The sequence below is a fragment of the Carcharodon carcharias genome, chromosome 7 (assembly GCF_017639515.1).
Source record: "Carcharodon carcharias isolate sCarCar2 chromosome 7, sCarCar2.pri, whole genome shotgun sequence".
Classification (NCBI taxonomy): domain Eukaryota; kingdom Metazoa; phylum Chordata; class Chondrichthyes; order Lamniformes; family Lamnidae; genus Carcharodon; species Carcharodon carcharias.
Window position 1 is genome coordinate 22,637,952 of NC_054473.1, and position 23,456 is coordinate 22,661,407.

The 23,456-nt window shown below is 43.1% G+C and overlaps 1 protein-coding gene across 3 annotated transcripts; it reads left to right on the forward strand.

Moving 5' to 3' along the window:
* The first annotated feature begins 707 nt into the window (after positions 1–707).
* Positions 708–23,220, forward strand: ogg1 (8-oxoguanine DNA glycosylase). 3 transcript variants are annotated; one of them, XM_041190805.1, is made up of 8 exons: positions 708–837; positions 2,896–3,045; positions 4,302–4,765; positions 9,016–9,195; positions 15,610–15,788; positions 16,710–16,857; positions 20,476–20,525; positions 21,910–23,220. In XM_041190805.1, the coding sequence occupies exons 2-8, from the start codon at positions 2,936–2,938 to the stop codon at positions 21,991–21,993; spliced, it is 1,215 nt and encodes a 404-aa protein (XP_041046739.1). In that variant the 5' UTR covers positions 708–837; positions 2,896–2,935; the 3' UTR covers positions 21,994–23,220. The 3 variants fall into 3 exon arrangements, with proteins under 3 accessions (XP_041046739.1, XP_041046738.1, XP_041046740.1); XM_041190804.1 differs by having other exon boundaries at positions 735–878; XM_041190806.1 differs by lacking the exon at positions 9,016–9,195 and having other exon boundaries at positions 735–878.
* The last annotated feature ends 236 nt before the right edge of the window (positions 23,221–23,456 follow it).

A 23,456-nucleotide genomic window follows, 5' to 3' on the forward strand; every position in this document is an offset into this window, starting at 1 on the left:
ATGAGGAAAAACTTTTTCACGTAGCGAGTGGTTGAATTGCACTGCCTGAGGTGGTGGAGATAGGTTCAATTGAAGCATTCAAAAGTGACTTAGACTGTTATCTGAAAAGGAAGAATGCGTAGAGCTATGGGGTGAAAGTGGGAGAATGGCAGTAGATAAACTTGTTTATTTGGAGAGCCAGTGTAGACACGATGGGCCGAATGGCAGCCTCCAGTGCTGTGACAATTCAGTGATTTGGTGATGGTATAATGCAGATTCATACTCTGCTCTTTTGAAATGGATTGTCCAACCTAATGAGTAAGATAAAAATAAAAATACCTGGAAAAACTCAGCAGGTCTGGCAGCACCTGCAGAGAGGAACATAGTTAACATTTCGAGTCCGTATGAGTCTTCAACAGAACTAAGTAAAAATAGAAAAGAGGTGAAATATAAGCTGGTTTAGGGGAGTGGGTGGGACAGGTAGAGCTAATGAGTAAAATGTTCTGTATCTAAACTAGGCATTTGGGTATTTTTAAAAATGAGATGCATCAAAAAGATAGATCATAGTTTTTAAATAACACAAGTAACTATTGCCACGCATAAATGACAGGCTCTTGTCTCGCAAGCACGTTGTTGCCGGTTCGTCCGTTTAATTGAGGCTGCAGCTGGCTGACAGAAATGTATGGAAAACTTCGGGAGACACACACTCGGCCAACATAGACGCTGGAGACGGGGAAAAAAGACACTTCGCAAAATCTTCACTCGGCCACCACCGGGATGAGGCTCGGGGCTGAGGTCCAAATACTCGAGCAGCGAATTGTCATTAACCGGGGGCGGGGGGACTCGGAAGGAATACAGGTGACAGGTTACCAGCAAAGAGTGAAATTAACCAAATTAAGGTGCAAAGTAAAAGCTTTAGCTCAACATGAGGAAGCTTTGAGCCGTGGTGAACAGGGGCGGATGTGGCGCCATTAATGGGCAGAGGCAGGTAGTTAGGGGCGGGGTTTGAGCAGTGATGGACAGGGGGTGGGATTTGAGCAGTGATGGGCAGGGGGCGGGCTTTGAGCAGTGACGGACAGCGGTCGGGGTTTGAGTAGTGATGGGCAGGGGACAGGGTTTGAGTAGTGATGGGCAGGGGCCAGGGTTTGAGTAGTGATGGGCAGGGGACGGGGTTTGAGTAGTTATGGGCAGGGGGCAGGGTTTGAGCAGTGTTGGACAGGGGTCGGGGTTTGAGTAGTTATGGGCAGGGGCCAGGGTTTGAGCAGTGATGGACAGGGGACAGGGTTTGAGCAGTGATGGACAGGGGACAGGGTTTGAGCAGTGATGGACAGGGGCGGGGTTTGAGCAGTGATGGACAGGGTCGGGGTTTGAGTAGTTATGGGCAGGGGCCAGGGTTTGAGCAGTGATGGACAGGGGACAGGGTTTGAGCAGTGATGGACAGGGTCGGGGTTTGAGTAGTGATGGGCAGGGGCCAGGGTTTGAGCAGTGATGGACAGGGGTCGGGGTTTGAGCAGTGATGGACAGGGGTCGGGGTTTGAGTAGTTATGGGCAGGGGGCGGGGTTTGAGCAGTGATGGACAGGGGTTGGGGTTTGAGCAGTGATGGGCAGGGGGCGGGGTTTGAGCAGTGATGGACAGGGGTCGGGGTTTGAGCAGTGATGGACAGGGCCGGGGTTTGAGCAGTGATGGACAGGGGCGGGGTTTGAGCAGTGATGGGCACGGGTCGGGGTTTGAGCAGTGATGGGCAGGGGGCGGGGTTTGAGCAGTGATGGACAGGGGGCGGGGTTTGAGCAGTGATGGACAGGGGCGGGGTTTGAGCAGTGATGGACAGGGGCGGGGTTTGAGCAGTGATGGGCAGGGGCGGGGTTTGAGCAGTGATGGACAGGGGCGGGGTTTGAGCTGTGATGGACAGGGGCGGGGTTTGAGCAGTGATGGACAGGGGCGGGGTTTGAGCAGTGATGGACAGGGGCGGGGTTTGAGCAGTGATGGGCAGGGGTCGGGGTTTGAGCAGTGATGGGCAGGGGTCGGGGTTTGAGCAGTGATGGACAGGGGTCGGGGTTTGAGCAGTTATGGGCAGGGAACGGAATGTCTCACGTGGCGTAAGGGTTATGTTACTAGATTAATAATGCACAGAACAGGAGTTTAAATCCCATTGTAGCAGTTTGAGAAATTCAATTCAGCTGGTATCAATAATAAAAATTCAACAAGGGTTCACTAATATGCTGTATGGAGGAAACCTGCTGTCCTGATAGGTGACTCCAGCCTCACACCAATGTAGTTGGCTTAGAACTGCTCTCTGAAGCAGCTGGGCAAGTTACTCAGCTTATTACCTGCTGTTTCAAGAGGGTGACTCACCAACACCTTCTCAGGGCAATCAGTGACACCTCAATGCCAAGACTTTAATTTTTTTTAAACGAGAAGTTCTTGTCTCCCTGCGATAATCATTCTTTTTTCTTTTCTGAACACCTCTTTTCAACCTGAAAGCATGACCCCGAGCATCTCCTGCTTACCATTTTCATTTCCTGACCCGCTTCTACTCTGACCTCGGGCTCCTATGCTGTTTGAATGAAACACCAATGGAAGCTTGAGGAATTGGACCTCACAATTATGTCTCCGGACTTGACGTGGGGTACAACAATTTGTGATCATAACTTCTGCCCTTCTCCTTTTGGGCAGCAGGTAATGACTCTGCTGCCGTTCATTCAAACACGCTGCCTTCCATTCTATCACAAACCCCTTTTATTCTTTCCTCCCCTCGCCTCTTTCCCTGTCTCTGTACTTGCTTAAAACCTGTTATACCTGTAACATTTGCCAGTTTGGATGAAAAGTCACTGCGCTGAAACATTGACCCTGCTTCCCTGATCTGGAGTAAGCTTTTCACAGCTGTTGTAGTAACATCCTTTCATTCTGTTTTACAGGGTCATTGGGATAATCTCTGGTCAACTTACTGATAAAGCCATGCAGCGACACACTACGCTAACTTCATGCTCAGCACTGTGGCACTCACTCCCCTGTGCTCGCTCTGAGCTGAGGCTAGACATTGTGCTTTCTTGTGGTCAGTCGTTCCGGTGAGTTTATGCTTGTGAGATTTGGTGTCGGTTAGAATGGAATGAGTGTGTTTTACCATTGTATCATTAACTCCAGTGTATATACGGGCACCTGTGAACAACACAATTCTGAGTAAGCTTTTAAAAACTTATTCCTTCACGGCATGTGGGCATCGCTGGCTAGACCAGCATTTATTGCCCATCCCTAATTGCTCTTGAGAAGGCGGAGGTGAGCCGCCTTCTTGAACCACTGGAGTCCATGTGGTGTAGGTACACCCACAGTGCTGCTAGGGAGGCAGTTCCAGGATTTTGACCCAGGGACAGTGAAGGAATGTGATATATTTCCAAGTCAGGATGGTGTGTGGCTTGCAGGGGAACTTGTAGGTGGTGGTGTTCCCATGCACCTGCTGTCCTTGTTCTTCTAGATGGTAGAGGTTGTGGGTTTGGAAGGTGGTGTCTAAGGAGGCTTGGTGAGTTGCTGCAGTGCATCTTGTAGATGGTACACACTGCACACTGCTGTCACTGTACATCGGTGATGGAGGGAGTGAATTTTTCAGGTGGTGAATGGGGTGCCAATCAAGTGGACTGCTTTATCCTGGATGGTTTTGAGCTTCTTGAGTGTTGTTGGAGCTGCACTCATCCATGCAAATGGAAAGTATTCCATCACACTCCTGACTTGTGCCTTGTAGATGGTGGACAGGCTTTGGGGAGTCAGGAGGTGAGTTACTCGCTGCAGAATTCCCAACCTCTGACCTGCTCTTGTAGTCATAGTATTTGTATACATTTCCATCTGTACATTGCTGTTGCCATCATCCCCAACGACTGCCAAGAAAAAGATAGCAGCAGGCCCTGGATCAGTGCCTCAGTCCTCTAGTGGGGGGACAGGACCGAGAATTGACCCCCTCTCATTCCATAATGGCCTAAGTTCGAGTTGCAGCAAGGAGTGGAGGCCTTGCCGGTGTGACTTCTAAGTGGAGAAAGAGAGAACCTATCCCCAATTGCTTTGACTTGGGACTGGATTAGGAGTAAGCAGGGGGAGCGTGAGTTGTAAGGGTGACTTCTGATATTTTGATCATTGGAGTGTTGTATGGGCTTGAGAGCCGAAGCTAAGGATTCAGTTGAGGGCGAGATTGCAGGACTTGTAATCGAGGGAGAGGACAATGGAACCTGAAGGGCAAGGCTAATAATTGTGGCTGAGGAGCCAGCAGGTAGTTTGAAGTAAAAGACAGCACCCGTATTTAATCAGCACCAGTCTGAACGAGAATCTTTTGTTGCAGATGGCAGGAGACAAGCCCTGGGCACTGGACAGGAGTCTTAGCGAATCGTGTGTGGACTCTGAAACAGACAGAGGATAAGATCTGGTACCGGACGTACTCCAAGGAGGCTGAAAATGCCACCCAATTATCAACAGGTCACAAGAAGAGAAAAGGACCTTCCACAAATACGATCGGTGTTAAAGTAAAAAAGGAAAATAGAATAAAAATGGAATTTAAAAGTGAAGATGGAGACTTTGCAAAAAGAGAGATGACATTTCCTGAAGTGAAAATGGAACCAGTGGAGCACATGCAACAGATGAACATGAGCACACCTGGACTGTTGAAATCGGAAAGCAGTGCTGTGGATGAAGGGGAGTGCAGGATTCTAACTGACTACTTTCAGCTGCATGTGCGTCTCTCTGAGCTGTACTCACGTTGGAGTCAAGCTGACAAACACTTTGAGCGAGTAGCACAGGATTTCCCTGGTGAGTGGCTTCCTGAAGGAGCTCAATATTTACATGATAACTGGATGGGTGGTGCCTGTGTCTGTTTGAAGGTCTGGTTGACATTTTGCACCCAGCACTGCAAACACTGTTCCGAAGGGATGCTAGTTATTAGAAGGTACTTCCTATTTGAAGAATGAGTGGTGATCTTATTGAAACATATAAGATTCTGAAGGGGCTTGACAGGGTAGATAGTTGCTGAAAGGATGTTTCCCATTGTAGGTCAATCTAGAACTAGGGGGCAGTTTCAAAATAAGAGGTCTCCAACTTAAGACGGATCTTGTTTTAACTTAGCAGGGTTGTTAATCTTTGGAATTCTTTACCCCCTAGAGCAGTGGAGGCTGGGCCATTGAATATATTCAAGGCTGAGTTAGACAGAATTTTAATCTACAAGAGGGTCGGGGGTTATGGGGGACAGGCACGAAAGTGGAGATAAGGCCACATTCAGATCAACATGATCTTATTGAATGGTGGAGCAGGTTTGATGGGACAAATAGCCTACTCCTCCTATTTCTTATGATCTAATTCACCTAGTTAGGGTATTTGGTGGTTTTATTACAGTTATTCTAATGCTTAAGAACGTATCATGTTTAAAATAAATTGTGACTGATTAATGCACTTGAAGTGAAGTGAATGGGCTCAATGAGTGTCGGTGGTCTGATCCTTTCTGATAACACTATTTGTGTCTGCATTATTACGGTGAAAGTACACAGGAAGTTACTTGTGGTTTCAATGAGCTGTCCTTGTAAGGTACAGAAAAACAATTCATTATGTATCTGAGTCTTGGTTCTTCATGAAACAAAAGCTGGTTCTAATAAGCTATTATCAGAGGTTTTGAACATAAGAAATAGGAGCAGAAGTAGGCTCCTGAGTCCCAAGAGCCTCCTCTGCCATTCAATAAGATCGTGGCTGATCCACCTCAGCTTTACTTTCCCGTGCTATCCCGATGTCTCTTGATTCCCTTCAAACCCAAAAATCTATCGATCTCTGACTGAGCATCCATAGCTCAAAAAGTTCACAGCTCTTTGAGTGAAGAAATTTCTCCTCATTTCGGTCCTAAATGGCCAACCCCTTCTGAGATTGTGACCCCTCATTCCCAGGAAGGGGAAACATGGATTGTACCCATTTTATAGAATCTAGGATGGGTGGAGCGGTGAAGTCTTAAGTCCCAATGATCACACATATTAACTAGAAGAACTGACAACCTGATTGGCTGCCCATCTAATTTTAAAATTCTTGCAAGGTGGACTGAATACATACAAGACTTAGCTGAGGACAACAGACAAGAAAAACATGGATGGTCCAAAGATCATGAAAGCTGAAGTAAGAATAGCAATAAATAAGATGAAAATCAATAAAGACAAAGGCCCAGAGGAAATGATCACCAAACAAATTAAAAGTTTAGAAGGCTTTGGAGTAGACAAACTGACTCTCATTTTTAATGAAGTTTACGACACGGGAGAAATACCAGCAGACTTAAGTAAATCAATGTTTATTGCCCTCCCTAAAAAGGCTGGATCAATTGACTGTGAATGCCATTGCACAATAGTCTGATGAGTCACATTACTAAAATCCTTCTTCGAGTACTGATGAATCGGGCCAGCAGCAATATAATGCTGGAAATTTCAACTCTTCAATGTGGTTTTGTAGAAGATAGAGAAACAAGGAATGCTATCTTTATGGTACCCATTCTATCAGAAAGAGCCATAGAGAGGAAAAAAGATGTAATCATGTGTTTTATTGATTATGGTAAGGCACTTGATAAGGTGAACCATGAAGAACTGATGATCATGTTAGAGTGTCTTGACCTTGATGGCAAAGATCTTAGAAGTGATAAGAAATCCTTTATTGGGAACAAACAATAGCCTTAAAAGTTGAGAACGATCTAAGCGATTTTGTGAAGATTAAAAGAGAGTCAGACAGGGGTGAGTTTTCTTTCCAGATTTATTCCACCTGTACAGTGAAAATATTCTGGGAGAGATTGAAGAACTTCGTGGATAATTAGTTGGAAGTTACAACTTTAATAATATAAGATATGCCAACGATACCATTGTTAATGCCAACTCTAAAGGGAAATTGCAAAAGATTTTGGATAGAGTAGCGAGTGAAAGTGAGAAGAAGGGCTGAGCATAAATTGTAAGAAAACAAATGTCTAGTAGTGTCCAAAAAGAAAATCGTAGCAGAATGTAGGGTCACAGTGAAGTATGAAAAGATCACACAGGTAGACAAATTTTGTTACTTACAAACTATGTCAATGTTTGACAGAAAGTGCAACCAAGAAATAAGATGAAGGATTGGAATGGCCAAAGGTGCATTTTAAAAAATGAAAAAGTATTATCAACTCAAAATTAGCCATGAAAACAAAGCTGAGAATCCTGGAATGTTACATCATACCAATTTTGAGTGTTGGATGACTAGTGAAGTAATGCAGAGAATTGAGGCTACAGTGATGTGGATTTTGAGGTGAATAAGGAAGATATCTTGGACATGTCACACCACCAAAGAGGAGGTGCTAGTAAAATCTGAGAGCAAAACAACTCTGCTGACCAAAATCAGGAAGAGACAGTTGGAATTTCTTGGAATAAGAAATCATGATTTAGAAAGTCTGATGCTGATGGGACAGATCGATGGTAAAAGAAATTGAGGTAGATAAGGAACGGTATTTCTAAAGAACCTCGCAAACTGGATGAATGAACCACCAATGAAGATGATCCACACCTCCAGAGCAAGATTAACATGAGGTCATCAACGCCATCTCGGGGCATGGTACCTCAAGAGAGAGAGATTCATTATGAATGGGCTTTTGATTCAAAACACCTTCAAAGGCTTTGGAATGATACTTGTCTGGATCTGTTTCCTCTAGAAGACAGCCTGCAGAGAGCCTGAGTTAAAAGCAGAACATGCTGGAAATACTCCGACAGCTCTCCATACACGCTGACCGAGCTGCTGAGCGTTTCCAGCGTTTTATGTTTTTATTTCAGATTTCCATGATCTATTGTATTTGGCTTTTGCTAGAGAGCCTGGGCTAGTTTGACCCTGTGACAATGTTCCACTATACAAGAAATTAGCTGCCCCCCCACCCCCCGAGTGTCTAGTTTTGTTGAAAGTAAATTCACAGGAAGTGGCTTCATTGTTTTTGACACATGCATTTTGGAATACAGCAGGGTTTGTAAATAACAACAATAATTGCATTTATAAAGCACCTTTAACACAGTAAAACGTCCCTAGGCAATTCACTGAAGTGTTAGCAAGCAAAAATTGACCCCGAGCTACATAGGGAGATGGAGCTGTTTCGCATTGAATATTGCCATTTACTTGTTTCATGTTCTGTTGGTTGATAGCTTATGTGTAATTCGAATGTAGATTCAGCTACTGGGAATGAGGAGAATGAGGTGGTGGCACATGGTTCTTTTTAGTAAACTGAATGGGTTAAATTATAAGGACAGCTTGCATAGACTAGCTTTGTATTCACTTGAGTATAGGGGATTAAGGGGTGATCTAATTGAGGTTTTTAAGATGATTAAAGGATTTGATAGGGTAGATAGAAACTATTTTCTGGTAGGGGAGTCTAGAACAAAGGGGCATAACTTTATATGGGTATGCTATTGTATTGGTTATTTGGGTATGGTAATGTAATGATTATGTTATTGGACTAATGATGCTGAGAAATTGAGTTCAAATCCCATCATGGTAGTTTGAGAATTCAAATTTAGGCTTTAGAAAAAGGTAATGAAAGCTGGGGTCAGTAAAAGTGACGATGAAGGTGTTGAATTGAGATTTTTTAAAAAAATCTAATGCCAGAGAAGCAAAACTTCCATTCTTACCCAGTCTGCTGGCCTGTAGGTGACTCCAGTCAACACCAGCATGGTTAACTCTTTGCTGCCTCTGAAGTGGCCTAGCAATTTACTCAGTTGTAACCAGGTACGAGCAGTAAATGCCAGCCTTGCAGCGACGCCTACATCTGGGAATGACGTGTCTTTCATTATCATTTCATCTGCAGACAGCATGGCAGAAAGTGGAAGCTAGTGAATTGAGGGCTGCACGATTCATATTTCATAAACTCTATTCACTCAAGAAGATGCTTTAAATTCTAAAACTCCCCTGCTCTGATGAGATACGTACAGTGTGTGAAGGAGAAAGTGCTCGATTATTGTGGAAGTTTATTTATTCAGCTCGGCAGTGAGGAATGATTTTATTTCTAACCTGTGCCCCTGTGTTCTGTGCTGTTTCAGGGGTCCGCATCCTGCGCCAAGATCCTACCGAGTGTCTCTTTTCTTTCATCTGCACCTCCAACAACCACATCTCGCGTATCACAGGAATGATTGAGCGCCTATGCCAGACCTACGGAGAGAGGCTGTGCAAGCTGGACTCCTACACTTACTACTCATTCCCAACGCTGCAGGCACTGGCAGGTTGGTGCCAGAGTAGGAAGAGTTTGGTGGGGCTGTTGGCTGGAGAGTGGGGGTGTGACATTTTGACCCAGTGCCACTGGGTTAAAGAGAGGAGGAGAACAGAGCCAGGCAGCAGTCCTTCTTGTTTTCCAGTGACCCCTAGCTGGGACAGGCGAATACTGATGCATGAGGGCATGTTCAACCCTGAATTAGGGTTGGGATTTTTGTCGTGATGCCCCTTGGGGTCACATAGCCTACAAACATTCAGCATCCATGTTTAGACATGGGGAATGACTGCTTGCCCAGGTTGTTGCAATACAATATGTGGACTGGCTAGGTCAGTATTTATTGCTCAACCTTAATTGGACTTGAGAAGGTGGTGGTGAGTCGCCTTCTTGAACCGCTGCAGTCCATGTGGTGTAAGTGCACCCAAGGTGCTGTTAGGAAGGAAATTCCAGGATTTTGACCCAGCGGCAGTGAAGGAACGGCGATATATTTCCAAGTCAGGATGGTGTGTGTCTTGCAGGGGGACGTGCGGGTGGTGATGTTCCCATGCATCTGCTGCTCTTGTCCTCCTTGGTAGTAGAGGTCGCAGATTGGGAAGGTGGTGTTGAAGGAACCTCAGTGAGTTGCTGCGGTGCAGATTGTAGATGGTATACACTGCTGCCACTGTGCATCGGTGGTGGAGGGAGTGGATTTTTTAAGGTGTCGGATGGAGTGCCAATCAAGTGGGCTTGTATGTTCTAGATGGTTTCAAGCTTCTTTAGTGTTGTTGGAGCCACATTCATCCAGGCAAGTGGAAGGTAATCCTTCACATTCCTGACTTGTACCTTTGTAGATGGTGGATATGATTTAGGGAGTTAGCAGATAAGTTACTCTCTGTAGAATTTCCAGCCATGACCAGCTGGTATCTAGAATTTGCCAGCCTTTAAAACCTCAAGTCTCGGGGTACAATGTGCAATGAAATTGATAACCTTGTATCAGGCACTTGGGTTATGAAAAGCATGAGCATATACAGTGAAAGAACATAGGAACAGGAATAGTCCATTCAGCCCCTTGAACCCAGGGAGGCTCAGGGGAGTCTGTGTTGCAGCATTGTAGATTTTAATGGATAATAAGGCAGACCTTAACATGTTTTCTGTAATTGGAAACTGTATTACAAAGGAACATGGATATTGGAAGGAAGCTTAAAAGAGGGAAGATGAACAGTTCAGATTTAACAACTTTACACAGAGAGAGATCTTATTGTTTAGAAAAGATTGTCTGGAAGGAAATGGAGCCGTAATACTGGCAATGTTAAGAGAAACTTGTTGATATCATCATCATCATCATCATTTGTTCTGTGCCCAAAGGCAACTCCTTGGTTCATAGTAATCTTTCCATATCTCTATCCTGTGCCAGTCTTTTCATTTTCCAACAACTTCCTTTAACTTTCAAGCCATCCAACATTGATATTCTCTTCCTTCCCCTACCTCTTTTTCCTTGAAATTTTCCCTCCAGAGCATCTCTTACAAATCTGTTTCCTCTTAAAATGTGTCCTGCCCCATCTGCCTGCCTGTTCCTAATTACAGTCAGCAAATTTCTTTGTTCATTCAGTCTCCACAGCACTTTATCATTTGTTATTCTCTCTGTTCAGCAGATCCTTTCCATTCTCCTCCAAAACCACATTTTAAAGCATGTTGGTCTCCTTCTTCCATAAAGTCCAAGTCTCACATCCATACAAAACACTCCAAATCAAGCTCTTTACAAGTCGCTTTTTGAGTTGTTTGTTCAGCCTTCTGGTTAGCAATGTTATTGCAAGCGATTGAGGGGTGAAGGACAGGAGGTGGTTTCACCGGATTGACTAATAGTCTGTCCAGTCCTGGACTTGAATCTTTGCTCTTGTTTGCATTCCACTGAACTGTTTCTTTCCACCTAGCCCTCTGTCACTAGTAAGACGCACAGCAATAAAACACACAAACCAAATTGTTTGCCTCCCCACACACCCCCTGCAATTTAACCCATTCACTGGCCTTTCAGATCTGGCTATACAGATATGCCCAGGATACCTCTAGTTTCTGGTTGTTGCAATGTCATCTCTGAGTGTTGTGTTTCCAAGTCATTTGATACATGTTCCTGATTCTTTCCCCCAATTACTTACCAAATGCTAGTTGTGAAATTTTGCTGTTGAAAGACAATTATAAAAGAATCTTCCCAGTGGCTTAGCAAGTTTATCAAGTGATTATCTGACCAGCAAGATCCAACTTTGCTCCCTGAGTGAGCTGATCTTGGTTTAGCTGGCAGTGTGTGTGCTACAGTTTGCTTCAGTGAGCCCAGCCTTGGGGAAGGAAAATTGGCCCTGCTTTCAGCTCCTGATTGCTATCCAGTGACCCCCTGGTGCATGTGTGCTGGTTTGGATGACGTCTGAGGATAAGCTTGGCCATGATACTGTCCAACATCAAATGGCCCGTTGAGCTTATTGGGCTAGTTTATTCACAGATGATTGATAACTGGAGTTAACAACCCTTCTGGGTTGACCCAGCGTCTTCAGAATTGAAGATTAATCTCCCAGCCCAGAACGATAAAACAGTAAAAACTGGGAAATAAGGATATTGGCCTGAACTTAAGGTCTGTATACCTTAGCTCTGCAGTCCTGCCATATCCAGTCATGAATGGCAGTGGACAATTAAACGACTCACTGGAGGAGGAGGCTGCACAAATATCCCCATCCTCAATGATGGAGAAGCCCAGCACATCCGTGCAAAAGATAGGGCTTAAGCATTTGCAACAATCTTCAGCCAGAAGTGCCAAGTGGATGATCCATCTCAGCCTCCTCCAGAGGTCCCCAGCATCACAGATGCCAATCTTCAGCCAATTTGATTCACTCCACGTGTTATCAAGAAACAGCTGAAAGCACTGGGTACTGCAAAGGCTATGGGCCCTAACAATATTCTGGCAATAGTACTGAAGACTTGTGCTCCAGAACTTGCCGCGCCCCTAGCCAAGCTGTTCCAGTACAGCTACAATGTTGGCATCTACCCAGCTATGTGGAAAGTTGCCCAGGTATATCCTGTACACAAAAAGCAGGACAAATCCAACTTGGCCAATTATCGCCCCTTCAGTCTACTCTTGATCATCAGTAAAGTAATGGAAGGGGTCATTAACAGTGGCACTTGCTTAGCAATAACCTGCTCTCTAACGCCCAGTTTGGGTTCCACCAGGGCCACTCAGTTCCTGACCTCATTACAGCCTTGGTTCAAACATGGACTAAAGAGCTGAACTCCTGAGGTGAGGTGAGAGTGACTGCCCTTGACATCGAGGCAGCATTTGACCGAGTGTGGCATCAAGGAGCCCAAGCAAAAGTGAAATTAATGGGAATCAGGGGGAAAACTCTCCACTGGTTGAAGTCATACCAAGCACAAAGGAAGATGGTTGTGGTTGTTGGAGGTCAGTCATCACAGCTCCAGGACATCACTGCAAGAGTTCCTCAGGGTAGAGTCCTCAGCCCAACCATCTTCAGCTGCTTTATCAATGACCTTCCTTCCATCATAAGGTTAGAGGTGGGGATGTTCGCTGATGACTGCACAAAGTTCAGCACCATTCATAACTCTTCAGATACTGAAGCAGTCCATGTCCAAATGCAGCAAGACCTGGACAATATCCAGGCTTGGGTTGTCAAGTGGCGAATAACATTTGCGTCACACAAGTTCCAGACAATGACTATCTCCAACAAGAGAGAATCCAACCATCGCTCCTTGATTTCAATGGCACTACCATCAATGAATCCTCCATAATCAGTATCTTGGAGGTTACCATTGACCAGAAACTGAACTGGACTAGCCATGTAAATACTATGGCTACAAGAGCAGGTCAGAGGCTAGGAATCATGCAACGAGTAACTCACCTCCTGACTCCCCAAAGCCTGTCCACCATCTACAAGGCACAAGTCAGGAGTGTGATGGAGTACTGCCCACTTGCCTGGATGAGTGCAGCTCCCACAACACTCAAGAAGCTTGACTCCGTACAGAACAAAGCAGCCTGCTTGATTGGCACCACAATCACAAACATTCACTCCCTCCACCATCAATGTACAGTAGCAGCAGTGTGTACCATCTACAAGATGCACTGCAAGAATTCACCAAGGCTCCTCGACAGCACCTTCCAGACCCATGACCACTACCATCTAGAAGGACAAGGGCAGCTGTTCCTTCACTGTTGCTGGGTCAAAATCCTGAAACTCCCTTCCTAACACTGTGGGTATTACCTACACCACATGGACTGCAGCAGTTCAAGAAGGCCACCACCTTCTCAAGGGCAACTTGGGATGGGCAGTAAATGCTGACCCAGCCAGCGAAGTCCTCATCCCATGAATGAATTAAAAAAAGGAACACCAGTAAAAACTGGGAAATAAGAGTACTGGTCTGAACTGTTTTTTCCTTCTGGGAGACTTACCTGACCACTAGGAAGGGAGTGAGTTTAATAAACAGTGCTTCCTCTAACTGCTGGAGGGGGCCTATTTGATCAAGGTGTAGATTATGTTTAGATCAGGATGAATTATTAACAGTTACTATGTGGGGTCACAGACATTTGCAAATGATCAGCTCAACTATTTGTCTTGCAACTGCTGCAAGATAAAGGTGTAACTGCTACCGTATGACTGCAACCAGGTAACCATGCAAACACCGGCACCGTCATGTGACACAGCAAGCTACCTGGTCTTTATTTTCCGCTGGTGGAAATCTTTGGGCAAACTGCTTATTCAATAATTTAAAGAGTTTCGAGCAGCTCAGCTCTTAAAACCATTACGTTGTGTCCAGAATATGTCCCACTAGAGTTGGCAATCCTATTAATAAACATGTGCAGGTTGGTGGTGGGGAGTAGCAATGGATTCGTACCCTAACAATGTATCAACACCTTGAGGAGAGGAGGAGAAAAGAGAATGTACACAAGTCTTGGAAACTAGCTTTTTACCAACTGAAAAGCGGTTGGCACAAATCCAGGTTTGTAGCAGTGGAGAGAGGAAGGAGTCAATTGTATTTTCCCTGAAGGTGATTTTGCCTGTAGCATTTTTCTTTTACCACTAGGTGGTGATATCACACTGGAAAACTATTTAAGTACTTTTCTGGAACAAAAGAGCAGGACCACAGTCTGCAAATGGTACTTCCAGCAAACCCTCCAGGCAGCACCAATAACAATGGATCAAGCTTCAGTTCCATTCCACAGAAGAAATTCGGAAGTTCTTGGGTCTTGAACTTCTATCTTGTTGCATGAACTTCAATTGCGAAAAATAAGAGCAATCTTACCATTTTAAAATCAGACATCGGTGGTGCCTGGTAATTGAAGTTTCATTAAACTCTTTAGTGATCTGCTGCTGAGGGGTAAAAACAAAAAAACTGCGGATGCTGGAAATCCAAAACAAAAACCGAATTACCTGGAAAAACTCAGCAGGTCTGGCAGCATCGGCGGAGAAGAAAAGAGTTGACGTTTCGAGTCCTCATATCGAAGGGTCATGAGGACTCGAAACGTCAACTCTTTTCTTCTCCGCCGATGCTGCCAGACCTGCTGAGGTTTTCCAGGTAATTCTGTTTTTGCTGCTGAGGGGTTACTGACTGAGCTTCATCAACCTATGTCTAAATATTGGGTTGGTGTAGTGTTTATTTGAGTGATTTTGGTTGTGGGGCAGCTCTTTGGTTTTTCATTAGCAGCTGGGGCTAGTCATCATTTAGCTAAACATTGTGTAATAAGTAAGTTTTAAATCAAAAAGTGTATAAGTAATCAGTGTCAGCCTTGGCTCAGTAGTAGCACTTTCACCTCTAAGTTATCCTTCAACCAGTGATCTGGACATTTATCTCACCTTGCGGTGTACAGATCAGTCACAATGTTTTGCTACATTGCAGCAGTGACTACACTTCTAAGGTACTTCATTAGCTGTGAAGTGCTTTGAGACATCCCAAGAAAGCAAAAGGCACTATATAAATGCAACTTCTCTCTTCATCCCTCAATAAGTCAGACCAGTGACAAAGAGAGACAAAAAAGGCAGACTGATAGAAGCACATTGCTTTCAGACCAGTTCAACAAGAAATTCTAGCGTTGTAAATGGGTCCACTTTAATGAACTGTAACAGGTGAGTTTGTGTACAGAAAGATGTTGACCTGTAGGTGTATACAGTGTAACATCATTAACTTAAATAACAATGTACCATGCACTAAATGGAACAGATGCCAACAGAAATTAATAGTGGGCAAGGAGTTCTACGGGTCATATCTGAAAGTTAGCCAAGAGATGAGAAACCAAAGAATATGCTGATTTTTATGTTTACATAATAATGTGGAGCAGCAGGGGTGAGGTGGAGGATGATGGGGAGAGGCAGGGGCAGGGTGAGGATGATGTGGAGAGGGCAACTATGAGTGCTGGATTGGAATAAAGGATGATGGTTCCTTGTGATTCCCCACATAGGAGATGATGTGGAGAAACAGCTACGGGTTCTGGGATTTGGATACAGAGCAAAGTTCGTCAATCAGAGTGCAAAGATGATACTTGACAAACATGGTTCCGATTGGCTGAATTCACTTCGCGAGGCACCATATGAGGAAGCAAAGCGTGCACTGTGTACTTTACCTGGTGTGGGGACAAAGGTGGGTCAGATTGCCTGTGAATGTCTCAACCAGTGGATGAGAGTTTAAACATTTAACTGCTGTTATTCTCCTAAGCTGAAAGAAATTTGTTTCATTTTCTTCACTTTTAACTCTCTGATTGCTGCAAAATTGACTCAGCCTTAACTAAAATGAGGAAAAGCCAGAAGGGAGCTATAACTACCATTTTTTTCCTGTCTATTTTCCTTTTTGGATTATGTGCTTATCAAAATGAGAGGTAATAATGTTGGGGAAATGAACTCCCATTTTAGGTAAAAGCTGCCTTCTGACATTGATCACTGGTATTAGACTGCAGACGCACAATGTTTAGAATTTGTACTAATAGCTGCAAAGCCAGTCCTCGTGGCTTTTACATTCTGTTTCCATCCACTTCTCTTGCGTAGAACCGAGGAGTGAAAGTGAAGCTGAGTTTCGGCTGAGTGTACGGACAGATCCAACTATGTATTTGTACCACAGGAACAGGCATTGGCCATTCAGCCCTGCTCCATTCTAGTGGACCTATCTAATAGTTGATCTGCATCTTAACTCTGGTTACCTGCCATAATTATCTCATTCCTGAAGATTTTAATTCAGCCAGAATCGGCAGCTTTTTGGGGAAGTGATTTTAGAATTCCACTACCTTGTATGTGGAAAATAATGCTTCCTGATTCCCCCCTCCCCCCCAAATGACCAAGCTCCAAGCTCTACTTTTAAGATTATGTCCCTTTGTTCTTGTTTCCCGCACCAGAGGAAATAATTTCTGTTTCAAATCCATTTTTTTTTTTAAAAGCATCTCGATCAGATCACCCTCAGTGTTCTAAATTCAGGGGAATGTGAACCAAGTTTATATAACCTATCTTCATCAGACAAGTTTCACAACACATTCTTCTCTGTATTTACTAATTCTCTGATCCCTGGTTCTAGGTGGCTGACTGTGTTTGCTTGATGTCTCTGGACAAGGCGGAAGTTATTCCCGTGGACACACACGTCTGGCAGATCATGAAGCGTGATTATCAATCCCACCTGGGGTCAGGTCAAAGGACTCTCACTGACAAAGTGTATCGAGAAATTGGTAGGAAAAAGATCGATCCAGGGTGTTTAATAGGAGCAATAAACTGCATTGTAGGAACCACTGTTTCGATAACTAGTTATAGATGCTCTGAATCATAGAACTGTACGGTATGGAAGGTGGCTATTCAAACCATTAGTCCTGTGCCAGCCCTTTCAAAGGACAATCCTGTTAGCCTGTTAGTCCCACTGCCCTGCTCTTTCCCCATATCCCTGCATTGTTTTCTTCAAGTATTTATCTAAATACCATTTGAAAGCTCCTCTTGATCCTGTATCCACCACCCCATCAGGCAAGGTGTTAACCAAAAACAGAATTACCTGGAAAAACTCAGCAGGTCTGGCAGCATCGGCGGAGAAGAAAAGAGTTGACGTTTCGAGTCCTCATGACTCTTCAGCAGAACTGATTTAAGGTGTTAACCACTCATTATGTAATAAAGTGGCTTCTGGTTCGTCTGCCAATTTCCTTAAATCTCATTATCGATCCTTTGGCCTTTGCAACAGTTTCTCTTTATGCACTCTAAGCCATTCATGGTTTTAAACACCTCTATCAAATTACCCCTACGCCTTCACTACTCTAACAATAACTGCACCTTCTCCAATCTAGCCAAAGCCCCTCATCCCTGAACCATTCTAGTAAATCTCCCTTAAAATGTGGTGCCCAGAATTGGCCACAATACTCCAGCTACAGTGGAACTGGCATTTGATGTGGATTTAGCATAACTTCCTGGTTTTTGTACTTGGTGTCTCTATTTATAAAACCCAGGATTCCATATGCTGTATTAGCTACTTTGTTAATCTGTCCTGTCACCTTCAAAGATTTGTCCGCTAACACTCAACCCCGGTCTCTCTCTTCTTGCATCCCATTTAAAATTGTGCAAGTCTCTTGTCATTCTTCCCACCTCTTTACAGCATTGAATTTCATCTGTGTCCATCATTCCTTTATTCTTTCATGGGATATGGCCATCACTAGCAAAGGCAGCATTTGTTGCCTATCTTTAAATTTCCCTTGAACTGCAACTTGCTAGGCCATTTCAGAGGACAGTTAAGAGTCACGTAGGCCAGGCCAGGTAAGTAGTAAGTAAGGTTAGTGAACAAGATGAGTTTTTTTTACAAGAATCAATGACTAGTTTTCAATTCCAGATTTATTAATTGAATTTAAATTCTACCAGCTGCCATGGTGGGATTTGAACCCATGTCCCCAGAGCATTAGCCTGAGCCTCTGGATTACTAGTCCAGTGACATTACCACAATGCCGCCGTCTCCCCATTTCACCAGCCCATTTGTGTCCTCTTTAAATGTATTACTGTCTTTCTCACCGTTTACTATGCTTGGAAGTTTTGTGCCATCAGCACATTTTGAAATTGTCTTCTGCACCCTCAAGTCCAAGCCATTAATGCATAACAAAAACAGCTGTGGTCCTAGTACTGAACGTTGGGGAATGCTACTGTATACCTCCTTCCAGCCCAAAAAAACATATGCCCTAGCTAATCTCAGAATCACAGAATTGTTACAGCACAGAAGGGGGCCATTCAGTCTGCCATGTCTGCGCCAGCTCTCTAAATGAGCAATGTACCTAGTGCCATTCCCTGCCTACTCCTCGTAACCCTGCACATGCTTCCTTTTTATGGATCATTTAAAAAAAAAATAAATTTTGTATCTATGCTGCTACTGCTCCTCTTACCCCATATGCTTCAATTTTTCTAAAAAATCCAATATGTGGTACTTTATCAAATGCCTTTTGGAAGTCCATATACGCAGCATCAACTGCACTACCCTCATCCACCCTCTCTGTTAACTCATCAGGAAACTCAAGTCAAGTTATTCGAACATGATTTTCCCATAACAAATCCACAATGGTTTTCCTTTAATAGTCCATGCTTGTCCAAGTGGCTGTCAATTTTCACCCAGATTATTGTTTCTAAAAACTTCCCGAGCACTGATAATTAACTGACTGGCCTAATTGCCACACTTATCCTGGTCCCTTTTTTTTTTGAACAATGTATAACATTTGCACCCCTCTAGTTCTCTGGCACCACCCTTATACCTAAGGAGGATTGGAAGATTGTGACCAGCAACTCTGCTCTTTTCATCATTACTTCCTTAGCAACTTATGGTGTATCCTACCTGGTCAAGGTGGCTTAACTACTTTCAGTACTGCCAGCCTTCCTAGTACCTCCATTGAACATTTTTTTTCTCATTCATTTACCATAGTTTTGGCAAAGTGCCCAGTTATTACTTCCATTTGCCTTGTGCCTATCCAGCCTCACTAATCTGCATGCAACCCTTTTATTGTGTCTTTCTCTGTAACTAATCTAAATCTAATGATGCTATGATCACTGTTCCCAAGATGCTTTCCAATTGTGGTATTCTTCAATGACCAACTTCATTCCCTTGAACTAGTTCCAGTGCTGCCTCGTTCTTCATTGGGCAGGAAACATCCCAATCAAGAAAATTCACCTGCTCATACTGCAGAAACTCCTTTCCTCTGCCCTTAACACAATCACTGTCCCATTTTCCTATTATCACTACTCTATAGTTCTTTCACCTCTATGGAATTTCTTTACAAATCCACTCCTCTATCTAATTTCCACTAATTGCTGGCCTATAAAATACACTCAGAAGCGTAATAACTCCTTTGTTTCTAAACTCCAAACAAATCAGTTTTGTTTTTGACTCTCAAGGACATTGTCTCCTTATAACACTGTAATATTTTCCTTAATTAGAATTGCTACTCATCCTCTATTTATCCTTCCCTATCTGTTTGGTACCCAGAAATGATAAGCATTCAAAACTCCCCTTTTTTGAGCCAGGTTGCAGTTATCACCACTGCATCATATCCCACAAGGCTATTTGTACCTGTCGCTCACTAACCTTATGAACCATACTTTGTGCATTTACACATACAACCCAAACATACCTTGATAAAAACAAAAAACTGCGGATGCTGGAAATCCAAAACAAAAACAGAATTACCTGGAAAAACTCAGCAGATTCTGGCAGCATCGGCGGAGAAGAAAAGAGTTGACGTTTCGAGTCCTCATGACCCTTCAACAGAACTAGGTGAATCCAAGGAAGGGGTGAAATATAAGCTGGTTTAACTTAACTTGACCTCTTTGTATTTTCTATGATCCCACTTAATTCTGGCATTATTTCTATTGAACCATTTCTCCCAGTCTTTTTGTGCACCTTGATCCTACTTTTTAATATTACATCTTGGTGCCATATCCCCTGCTGAATAGTCTGTTAAATGGGTTACTTACCTACAGTATTCATTAATAATCCTTTCTGCTGTACAATATCTGCTAAAAACAGCATACAGAATCTGCTCAATACAACAAACTCTCTTAGGTGTACTGCCATTTCTAACACTTTCTGTTGTCTAATATGGCTAGTCTTAAAAGCTGAAGGCTTTAGTTCAGTGCTTTCATATTCTGTGATCTCTGTTATAATGCTGCTGTGTCCTTAAATTTGGTTGAAATTATAAAAGCATACACAGGATGTTAATGCACAGAACCCATCACCAGATCATCATGTATCGAGCATTATACACTATACTTACAACATGGAGCAGCTTTTTAGTAATGTCTGGGAACCTTAACTACCTCCTATATTTTTATTTCAGGTGATTATTTTCGTAACCTGTGGGGTCCTTTTGCTGGCTGGGCACATTCTGTAAGTAATAAAAATGCACAATTCTTAGACGATTACAAGAATCGTAATGATCAAAAGAACGAAAAGGGAATACAAGGATTCTAGGTCTTGTAACAGGAGATATAGAATATAATGCCAAGAGGTAGTGATGAGCCTTTCTATATAAAATCTCAATAAGGCCTCAGGCAGTGTATGTAGTATTGTAGTACTAAGGATATTAAGGCTTTAGTGAGGGTACAGTGCAGATCCAACAGGATACAGGCTGTATTAGCAAATATACATCCAAAAGTAGACTTGAAAGATTGGAGCTTTTTTTGATAGGAATGTGCAGATTATGGGGTGATACGACAGGAGTGTTTAAAATTCCGGAAAGATGGGCTAGGATAGATAAGAGCAGATTTATTTCTAGTAGTCAAGAGTCAAGGGGCCCTATCAACAATTCCAGGCAACTGGCAGCCGAAGAGGTTATTTGACCCGACTGTGTGCCTCTCTTCAACAGTTAAACATTTGTGCCAGGGTGTCCTGGAAGTGGGAGAATCCGGCGTCCGCCTGTACACTTGAGTCCTTCCACGAATGCTGACCACTGGGGCAACTGGAATGTTTCATCAACACCTGACACCAAATTTTAATTTGATTTGTTAAGTTTCCATTACATTTTTGTTCAAGTTGAATTATATTAGTGGTGTCCCTTTAAGAAGAGGGCACTTATAACCATTAAATTGATTGACTACATTACCTGTCAATCATGGTTAATAAAAGATTTAGAGTAAGAGAATAGATACAAGGTTAAATAAAAGATTTATAGAACAGGGAGCAAGAGATGCAGTTGAATTCACATCCAGGGTTAAATAGTTGAGGCAGAAGCTTTCAACATTCAAGATTAGATTGGATAGATAAATAAAGGAAAAAGAAGATAAAGGGATATGGGGAAAGGATGGTTAAATGTGATTCGAGCTACTTGCTTGAGCGCAGGGTAAACACCAATTTGAATTGGATGAGCTGAACAACCTTTTTCCAAGTTGGAATTTGTAAGTAATCTATGCACTATAATGTGATTGATTGATGGATTCAGATAGAGCACTGGAGAAAGATGACGCAGGACAACGATAGAGATTATAGTGTAATTGTTGGGCTTAGACATGATATTGGATACTGGGAGAGTTACAAGTGTGTATAATAAGAAAGAATCTGTGTCTAGGGTGAATCAGTTGTGTAATTTGTGATAACTCACATGTATCTTGGTTGATACATTGGTGTAAGTCTAAAGGGTAGCAATTATAGAATTGAACCATTTCCTGGCAGCAAATGAAATATGGCTTGGAGAGTCAATATTGACCGTTTACTGTCACTACTGTGTTCTTTCTCCACCTCTCAACGACTAATTATTTGTACTTCCCTATTCCAGGTTCTGTTTTCCGCAGATTTAAAGAGGTTTCAGGAATACAAGTCCAAGCAAGAGCTACAGCAGAACAGAGACACCAGGAGCTGACACCAGGAACTATTAGTCCTACATAATGCAGAGGATAATGTAATTACTATTTTACACAACTCCTATGATAGAACTCTTGTGACCCCAGTCCTGTTTCACTGTTTAAACTTGCACTTCAGCACTGTCTGGGCCCATTTTTATCCCGGTGAGGGAACATAAACCTGTCTCTTTTTCCAGTCCACTCATCAAGCATTACTGTGAAAATGTTTTCAGAATTATCAAAGCCAGAGCCCTTTGATCTTCTGTGGTTTTCTGTCATGACTTTTACACTTAGGAATGCTCAAATAAGAGCAATCTGAAGGCTGTACTACAATAATATGGCAAAAGTATGAGTCTGCAAATACTATTTTGGACTGGGGATACTAGATTCAGTGTGCATATTGACAAGGGAGTTTGGGTGTTAATGTGGAATGGGAGAATTCTGCAAAGAACTTCTAAAGAAAATCTATTTCAGTTACAGGTGAACTTCTAGTTATGTTACTGTACACCCACTAGGAATCCAGCCCTTCAATCCTCCTCACACTCCCCCAGTCCCCACTAACCACCCCCCATCAAAAAGTACAGGCTCATGTCTTTTAAATTTTTAACCAAGGCTGAGGGATGATCTGATGGAGGCTGTTAACATAAGAAATAGGAGCATGTGTAGTTCTTACAGCCTCTTGAGCATTCTTCACCACTCAATAAGATCAGATCTGGGCCTGAGAGCACTTTCCTGCCTGTTCTCCATGACTCTTGACTCCCCTTTAAGATCATGAAAGGGTTTGCTAGGGTAGACTGGAGTAGATATTTCTATTTGGGGAAGCCGAAACTAGGGTTGTTAAATATAAATGAGTTACTAATAAATCCAATAAGTAATTCAGGAGAAAATTTTTACCCAGAGAATGATGAGGATGCGGAACTTGCCACCACATGGAATAGTTGAGACATTAGCATAGAGGCATTTAAGGGGAGGCTAGGTATATACATGAGGGAGAAAGCAACAGAAGGATCTGCCGATAGGGTTGGATGAAAAGGAAGGAGGCTGTGTGGAGCATAAACAACGGCACTGACTAATTAAGTCAAATAATCTGTTTCTGCACTATAAGCTCTAAGTAACTAAATGTTAGCATATCAAGTTGCCTTGGAAAGGAAGGAAAAATGTACACTTATTAATGAATTTGATACATTCATGGATAGATGAAGATTTTATTAATGTATTTTTGTCAATCTAATAAAGAATGAAGATTGGATTCTGCATCACCTCATTGAAGACTATGAGGAATCCAGTTAGAGGCTACAATGTAATTTAGAGGTTCATGTAAAATATTAACAACTATTACTATTGGCAACCATAAATACTTGATTGGAGAACATTTGCAGGGCTATGGGGAAAGAGCACAGGAGTAGAATTAATTGAATGGCTGTACCATAGGCACCATGGGTCAAATGGTCACCTCCTGCACTGTATCATTCTAAGTAGAATC